General features: G+C 40.9%; 1 protein-coding gene across 1 annotated transcript; it reads left to right on the top strand.

Moving 5' to 3' along the window:
- The first annotated feature begins 642 nt into the window (after positions 1–642).
- slc39a9 (solute carrier family 39 member 9) lies at positions 643–8,785 on the top strand. The gene is made up of 7 exons (XM_028001348.1): positions 643–1,210; positions 1,399–1,507; positions 5,087–5,290; positions 5,434–5,502; positions 6,114–6,199; positions 6,732–6,866; positions 7,316–8,785. The coding sequence occupies exons 1-7, from the start codon at positions 1,115–1,117 to the stop codon at positions 7,550–7,552; spliced, it is 936 nt and encodes a 311-aa protein (XP_027857149.1). The 5' UTR covers positions 643–1,114; the 3' UTR covers positions 7,553–8,785.

Here is an 8,785-nt window from a genome sequence, read left to right as displayed (position 1 = left end):
TTGTAGAGAAATCATACATCTTCTGACCTACAAAAAGTTTAATTTCTGGTACGTCCTGGTCTTTAAGCCTCTTCCAGTAGATTGAGATAAATTGGGCTATCAATGTGTTTCTTGAAAAACTAATGTATTGAATTCTACCAATTCTGCCTGGGAAAGGAAGAAAATATCCATAATTATCCCGTCAGAAGGTAGCTGTGATATTTTTGGCAGCTTTATAAAGTGTCCACCTCCGCCCCCCATGCCTGATTTTGGCATTAAAACTAGTTTAAAATGTGCCGTTTTAAACTAGACTATTTACAGCCCCAAAGACATTCAAACCCATAATGAGTGTAGGTGACCTATTGACCAGAACTTATGGATTCAGAAATTTATTTAAAACGTTTTTAAAATAAATTAAAAATAAAACATTTTTCACAGTAAAATTAATTCAATGAAAGTATTAATAATAAATTAACTATGAATATGTTAATCAAATAACATTTTTAAAGCGTTTACGTTATTCGTAATTTTTCCCAAAAACGTAAAATCACCATAAAAAAAACATTTTTACATAAATGTAAATCGCTTTACATAAATGTAAATTTAAATCGCTTTAAATTTTCTCTTTCCTCCAACGAGTCTCGCGGGTACGTGGCAACCTCCGCGGTAGAGTTGTGACCCGGAAGTACTTGACGGGCACTAAAACAAGAGGATGTTCTGTTAGCATTTCTTTTTTTGTTGTCGATTCGTGCTAAACACCTCGAGAAGTTGCAGTATAATGTTTGACCAGACAGCCAAACTGGAAAAGATACATCTCGTAGCAGCACGATGGAGGACTGACGTGGTAGCATTCAAGTTTTTTTTTTGTTTCCAAACCCGTCAGTCGGATATTAACTGAAGCTAGTTAGCATTAGCGTCGCTATTGAGGCCAAAGAGGCTGCAGTGTTCCTGGTACTTGTGTTTGTTTTGGAGTCTGACAGACCATTATTCGCAGACTGTTGTTAAATTATCAACCCTTCTTGAGGAGTGGCTACATCCAGGGCATGGTGGTGAACCGTGAAAGCTTCCGGTTCTGTGCTGAAAGTTTAACTTTGATGGTTTAGCAGTAGGCTAGCTGAAAAAGGAAAGTGCAGCCATGGACGATTTTAGCTCGATCAGCCTGCTGTCTCTTGCGATGTTGGTGGGATGTTACGTGGCCGGAACGATACCTCTTGCCGTCAACTTCTCGGAGGTAAGTTTCGAACAAATCTAGAACAATACAACAACGACCTCTTTCAGCTTTAATGGAAAAGTTCAGCTCCAAAAGTATTGATTCCTCCCCATCAGAAACTCTTAACAACATAACGACTGAATGAATAGTGTTTGTCTTGTGCTGAGGTTCTGTTCGTGACCGTGTGTGTGTTTTCTTCCCCCCCCCAGGAGAAACTGAAGCTGATCACCGTGCTGGGAGCAGGGCTGCTTTGTGGAACAGCGCTAGCTGTTATCATTCCCGAGGGAGTCCACGCACTTTATGAAGAGATCCTTGAAGGTAGAGCGACTGAAAGACGAACTCAGTGGCTTCTGTTTGGTTCCCATCACACGTGGTCATGCAAGAACTGGCTTTGAGTCAGCTTATAATCATGACTTCACTCTAATGAGCTTGTATGTAGATAAAAACTTAGAGGGTTACATTATTTTCATCGTTGATTGTTAAGTTTGTAGGGACTCTAAAAGTCTCCAACATAATAAATTAGTTGGAGTTTTAATGCATGGGGCTTTGCGAAAGTTTTCAGAATCCTTTAAATTTAGCTTATTATTTTGACTTGTTAAAACCACAAACTCGTGTGAACTTTATGCGCTACATTAGATTCTACCATGTGAGCCGTGTATCTCTGCTGTCCCTAGGCCTGCCGCGATAAACGATAAATCAATTAATCGCACAATAAATTAAACCTATCAACCTCATTTTAATTATCGGCTTTATCGTCTCTTCCGGCCTTTTTCTCTTTCTGTTAATGACACTGAATGAAAAAAGGCTCAACTCCGGTGCTCTCCACTGACCCTCCCTTCCTCATTTCCTTAGCATAAAGCCCAGCGCACACGACCCGATCTTAGAGCTGTCGGCCCATTTTCAAAACCTGACAGACCACACATGAGCCGTCAGAAATCCTAGGTATAACGGTTCGATCGGGTTCGATCCTGCCGTGTGGTGTCCAACAATGGGCACAAAATAATGGCTACAAGTTCAGTTAACTGTGTGGTCTGTCAGGTTTTGAAAATGGGCCGACAATCGGCCGACAGCTCTAAGATCGTGTCGTGTGCGCTGGGCTTTATGCTAAGGAAATGAGGAAGGGAGGGTCAGTGGAGAGCACCGGAGTTGAGCCTTTTTTCATTCAGTGTCATCAACAGAAAAAGGCCGGAAGAGACGATAATTACAATGAGGTTGATAGTTTTAATTTATCGTACGATTAATTGATTTATCGTTTATCGCAACAGGCCTATGCCCATATCAATGAACAATTACATATAAATACACAAGATTATAGCAAAGTGGTTAATTTCTCTGTTCCTATTGGCAGATTGATGTTAAAGCAGGTTAAAGTTTTAACATCTCTTTAGTCGTTATTCTGTCACACAGAATCCCCCCAAATCTGTTGATGTTTATGACTGCAGCTCAATTAAACGTAAAGAAGTGTTTTTGCACGGGGAGGGGAGTGATAAAAATAAAATAAACTAACCAACTATTTGGTTGTTTAAAGAAACTCATCTGAGAAATTGAGCCATTTTTTTCCTGACCACAGAAAGTTTTCAGAAAAAAACATCTCTTCCCCAAAAGCTCAAGAGAAACGCATTTAAATTTCTGATTTTACTGGAAGGATGGGCTCTTCCATGTATGCAGTCAGATAGTCTTTTTTTTTGTTAACATATTAAGATTATATACTCAGAGAAATGACTCTGACACGTACTTTAGTAGGCACAATAAGAACTATTTACGTCTTTAAAATGTTGAGATAAAGATGCCAATGCTTCCCTGGCTCAGGAGAAAACACATGGCCGTGAAATCAAATTAAAGACGCAGCCGGTACGTTTGTCCTCACACATTTACTCTGTAATGTTGCTTTAGGAAACACAACAAAAGTTTGTTCCGTGTGCTTTGATTAGCAGGTCTCATTACCTGTTCTTTGACGCATTATGTGTTTTAGTTTATTTTAAAGGAGCGAAACAAGCAGTTTGGAGATTTCTACAGAAACATTTGCTGCTTCGAAAGTGAAAAAGCTCAACTTTTGCAAGTAAAGCACGTCATTCCGAAGCTGAAGAACAGAAGAGATCTATTTGAACTTAATACAGAGCATTTTGATGGACTAGCTACAACAAAAACAACCCTTAGTGTCCAAACATGTCAGATATCGGACATCTTTATCAATTTGAGTCTCAGTTTAGAGTTTTATTATTATTATTATTATTGTTATTATTATTATTTCATTAAACTTTGATTGATCCTCGAATGATTTCCACGTTTTATAATGACGGCACATAATTCAGTGTATGTTAACGGGCAAAGCAGCACAAAGTGGGAGGAAAATAACACATAAAAATATATCTGAAAAACGTGATGTGAATTTGTACCCAGCTTTCCTTTTGCTCGGAAACACAATCCTGTTTGTCCACATGCCTTCAGAAATCACCTACTGAGTAAATGCGTCTTCTCCGGCTTATTCTCAGTCTTTGAACAACAAAATCCTAAAAAAAAACAAGAAGCATTATCAGTTTTACCAGGGATAAAGTCGGGAAGTTTTTAAACTGAAGTCAGGTCTAGGAGAGAGCGCTAAAAATAACAAAAAAGTTATTGAAGTTCCCTCTTCCCCTGTAGAGAGATATTTGCAGGACACTCCTGTGATCAGATAAAAACCAAAAACTAATGATGAATATCACTCTGAAAAAAATCTACTAATCCACAGCACATGCTATACTCAAAGTCCGGGGGCCAAATCGGGCCCAACACCAAGTTATGTCAGTCAGTTCCTCCAGATATTTTGATTCTGCGATGGTAGAAATTCATGCAAAATCAACAGATCCTCGCATTTAAATGTATTTTATTTTGTGCTGAAATGGTCAGAAACATCGGGTTTAAGAGACTGCTAACTCCCACCTGCAGGTGGCAGTATTTGTTGCTTTTACTTGCAAAGTTAACATAGTACATAATCGCAAATATTGCAAATTTCCTTGCAGATATTTCTAAATTGGTACCACAAAATCTGTGATTTTGATTTGCAAAAAAAAAAAGAAAAGAAGAAAGGAACAAACTCAAAAATAATGCGATTATCTTTGATAATAATTGCGAGGACGGATAGATCAGTGTGAAAAGATCTTTAATATTTAATTTTAAAAAGTACTTATTGGAAGCAGAAACAGCTGTTTCTTAATATTTTAACAGTTTGCCAATCTTGATATGGCCCAAAATGAGTTTCTCACCACTGTATTAAATAATAAAGAACCAGTGGGGGGTGGCAGTTCAGCTTCTAGAGGAACTGCAACCCGATAGATACAGCAAACTCTATAATGGAATAGGTTTATTAAGGCATATTGATGTCTTAAAATGGCCCAGTCAAAGTCAAGAGTCGCGTCTCTCCATCTTATCTCACGTTTGCAGAGATGTGGCAAAATCCCCCAAAGACTCGAAGATGCAAACTTAACAAAAGGCCTGTTAAAGTATCGACTCTGAATGCCGCACTTTTCAGATTTCCGGTTATAATTTGCTTCTGAAAAAAATATGAATAATTTTCCTCCCACTTTGTTATTTTGTGCTCGTTTTTTGTTGCTATATCACATTAAATAAATAAAATACATTGCGGTTTATTGGAAAAAGAAAAAGAAAATGAATACTTTTGCAGTGGTTTTATTTGAACTTTGACCTGTGTAGGACTTATTCAAGCAGAGTAAAGTTCAGCTGACTATGATGAACAAAATACCAACGACTACCTGTTTTTATATCTATGTTTATACTTGCATTTGTCTAGCTCTCTTACTTTCGCCGCTTATAATTCGAGGTGCTTCTTGTGCGGCTTTAATCCCAATCGCTTGCGTACGTTTGACATTGACCGGTCCGTCCACGTTTCCTTCCACGCAGGCGCTCACCACAGCCACAGTCAGGCCGGGGCGGCCGAAGTGTCTGAGGCCAAAGCGGAAGCGGTGGCGGCTCTGGACGCCACGGGGAAACACGAGCACGGCCACGAGCAGCTGCACGCCTGCATCGGCGTCTCCCTGGTGCTGGGCTTCGTCTTCATGCTGCTGGTGGACCAGATAGGCAGCGCTCATGTTCACAACGCTGAAGGTCAGCAGGAGGAAACGTCAGCTGGTCAAAGTGGCTAACGTTTCATTAGCTACTTCAGCTGGTAGCCGGTGAAAATGTGCAGAGGCGATCGTTTGCGCCAGTTTGTCTTCTAAAAGCAGATATATTTTTGTTGCCCATCTTAGATCCAGAGTCGGCAAGAGTCAACAGCTCGAAAATCACCACTACCCTGGGACTTGTAGTCCATGCTGCAGGTAAGTCGTCCGTTCATCTTTTATCAAAGATGCAGATGTTCGAAGGTGATTATTTCCACTTCGGTACCACTTTACAATAAGACTCCCTTATAGATGACTAATAAATAGTTTATATATATATATATATATATATATATGTATATATATATATATATCTTATCCAGTCATAAACACTTTATAAATCATTATCAATTGTTTATTATGCATTAATTAAGCATGGAGACCACGTGCTAAAATATTACTGATGTTTGTTGTGCTTACAGGTTGTTTAGTAGAAAAACTCTTGATTAAAGAACAGACTTGGCAAGACGCCGATAGATTCTGTCTTCTTCTCACCCTTAATTAATGCATAATAAACAGTTATTACTGATTCATAAAGTGTTTAAAGGTGAACTAACATATCCATGAACAACTTATTAGCTTCCCGTAGGATAATAAAGGGAAGCTTTACTGTAAAGTGACACCTTCATTTTTTTCTAGTAATCTTGCAGCTGTAATTTAGTGGATCAGAGCACAATTTATTTGTTTACAAGTTACACTTCTGAAGTTTTAGTTTTGATGATTTGACTCGACTAAATGGACTCGGATGTTGTGTTGACGCTTGTTTCCAGCTGACGGAGTGGCGTTAGGAGCTGCTGCCTCGACGTCTCAGACCAGCGTTCAGCTCATTGTTTTTGTAGCCATTATGCTACATAAGGTAACAAAAAAACCACTTTTTAAAATCTGTATTATATATTTATTTGCTATGCATAAGCCTGTCTCAACAATCTGTAAATCAGTTAATTTCATCATAAATTAAAATCAGCTGTTTTGTTTACCTTATCCATTTTATTTCTGGTTTCTGTTGTGTGTGTGTGGCTGTTATTTTTAATTTATTTATTGTTTTTGGTTGTGTGGTTGTTTATGTATTTTGGAAGTTTTAAACATCTTCCAGTGCTAAGTGTTAAAGTTTATTGATCTTTGAGAGCGCGAAGTTGCATGGCCATTATCTACATGTTGGTTGAAAATGGTCTCAAAACAACAATATTATCGTTTAACGTCCAGCAGAACTTGCTAACGTGACGGGCCTCGTTGTAGCGCTACGTTTCTACCTTCTCTCGCTTTTTTTTTTCTTTTTGTTTCACCAGTATGTGGACGTTTTAGTGCTCAGAAACAACAGCAGAAGAAATCTGCTCCGAGATCGGTTTACTCTGCTGTGAAACTGCATTGCTCTGCCCTCTAACCTGCAGGCTCCAGCGGCTTTCGGCTTGGTCTCGTTCCTGATGCACGGCGGCCTCGAGAGGAACCGCATCCGCAAACACCTCCTGGTGTTTGCCTTGGCAGCCCCCGTTCTTGCCATGCTCACGTTTTTAGGCCTCAGTCAGGTGAGCCGCGTTTGGGTTTACGTTTGGGTCGAATCTCTGCCCACGGTGGTAATAGAAATGTTTTCTGTCTGTTGACACCTGGACCCCCGTTTCAGAAAATCCTCAGAAACTCAGAAAACTATTTATCTGCCATTATTTTGGGCCATGCTAACTAGCCTTAGCATTCGCAACAGGCTATGTTATAGAGAACCAGCTGTAGTGTGGGAGAGAGTGAGAGGGAGTTTGTAAGCAATGAGTACATGAGTGATTGACAGCGCAGAGACCCTCCCCCTTTCTCTGATTGGTTGTTTCTAGTTAGCACTGAGAGAAGGCAGAGGAGCTTTTTTATTTTTTTCCACAGATTATCCGTCTCACTCTGCAACACATTCACGTGTGTAGAAAGTTTCAATGGGATTCTTCAGCTTCCTGTTCCACACCGTTCTCACGTTTCTTTCTTTTCCCCTTCACAGAGCAGCAAAGAAGCCTTGTCGGACATCAACGCCACCGGGGTGGCCATGCTCTTCTCCGCTGGCACCTTCCTCTATGTGGCCACCGTTCACGTTCTCCCCGAGGTCGGCGGTGGCGGCCACAGCCACGCCCCCGCCGCCGGGGGCAACGGCGGGAAGGGACTGAGCAAAGTGGAGGTGGGCGCTCTGGTCTTAGGCTGCCTCATCCCTCTGGTGCTGTCGGTCGGCCACCACCATTAGACCCGCGGAGTTGGGCCCCCGAGGGCCGGACTCTGGACACGTGTACAGAGGGAAAGGCGCTGGAATCGAGACTTCAGACTTTGCGCGTTTAAATTGTCTCGCTGCTGGACCAGACGGATGTCGCTGCAGGGACGCCACGACTCGATCGACAGCCAGAACGAGGGGAATCAGAGCCGAGACAACCAAGGGACACAGCGATGTTTTATCTGTCGACACAATACGTATACTTTAACTCTACCTGAAATCTGAAGTTGAGACGTCAAAATTTTTTTTTTTTTCTCCCCCGTTTAGCTCAATGTGTTTGGATCCAAGCAGGTTAGCGTTATCATGCTCGTTTAACTTTCCAGCGTCGGTTTTATTGTCTTTTTTTTTTTTTAAACCGGGTGACTGTCGTACAGTGAGATTTGGTGATGGTTGAGCTTGTGATTTATTTTTATTTTATTTTTTTGCTTGTGAAAATCATTTTTTAAAAATATATATATATACATATACCTGTACAGAGTGTAAATTTCTCTGATTTCCTTTTTCCAAGTGCCATAATAAAGAAACCAGTAGCAGAAGGCGGCGATGGCGCCGGCGCCGTGACAACCATGCGATTGGGGAAAACCCCAGATGGACCAGCTTGCAAACCTCTGGGTTTCAGGTGTCACTTTATCAATCAAGCTCTCAAACCTTTCAGGAAGCTGAATTGCTTCTCGGCGCCTGCGTCCGCTTCCTGTTCGGCACGGACTGCCGTGAACATCACACGCAAAGGCCGATCTTTAAAGACGCCCGCCATTTTTGTTACGTCGCTTTTTCTTTGTTTATGGTTTCTCTTTCTATCTCTAATGGTTTCTTCTCCCTGTAAAGCTTACTGTAAATGACAGCATTCTGTACATATTTGTCTTAAGTGATTGTAGAGTTCAGGTGGAGGGCATCTCGAATGGCAAACGTGTCTTACGTGAAGGAGAAATACAAAAAAAGCATCTTTAGGGACCATAAGCTCAGGAGAATAAGAGTATAATGTCTGTGAAGAACTTTTAACGTGTTGGACGCTTCTCTCACTAACAAGACAGAGCAATAAACCAGAAACGGGCGGTAAGGATCTGGAGTTAAATTGCTTCGTTTTGCTGCGGTGAAGCCCGTAGACGGTGTGTACGGTGTAACACTTGTAATGTGATTCCTAAATGCGGATCCATGAGCCCCCTGCTTCTACTCCAGTCCCAATAAAACTGAAAGTCTGTTAAAATCTGA

This window comes from Xiphophorus couchianus, chromosome 19 (genome assembly GCF_001444195.1).
Source record: "Xiphophorus couchianus chromosome 19, X_couchianus-1.0, whole genome shotgun sequence".
Lineage (NCBI taxonomy): Eukaryota > Metazoa > Chordata > Actinopteri > Cyprinodontiformes > Poeciliidae > Xiphophorus > Xiphophorus couchianus.
This window is presented reverse-complemented; position numbering and strand designations above follow the sequence as displayed.

What these genes read in the sequence shown, in the direction of transcription:
- slc39a9 (XM_028001348.1), top strand. Translation starts at nt 1,115, where the DNA reads ATGGACGATTTTAGCTCGATCAGCCTGCTGTCTCTTGCGATGTTGGTG. An exon ending in TAGCCATTATGCTACATAAG is followed by an intron (nt 6,200 to 6,731) that starts GTAACAAAAAAA and finishes TCTAACCTGCAG; the next exon opens with GCTCCAGCGGCTTTCGGCTT. An exon ending in CGTTTTTAGGCCTCAGTCAG is followed by an intron (nt 6,867 to 7,315) that starts GTGAGCCGCGTT and finishes TCCCCTTCACAG; the next exon opens with AGCAGCAAAGAAGCCTTGTC.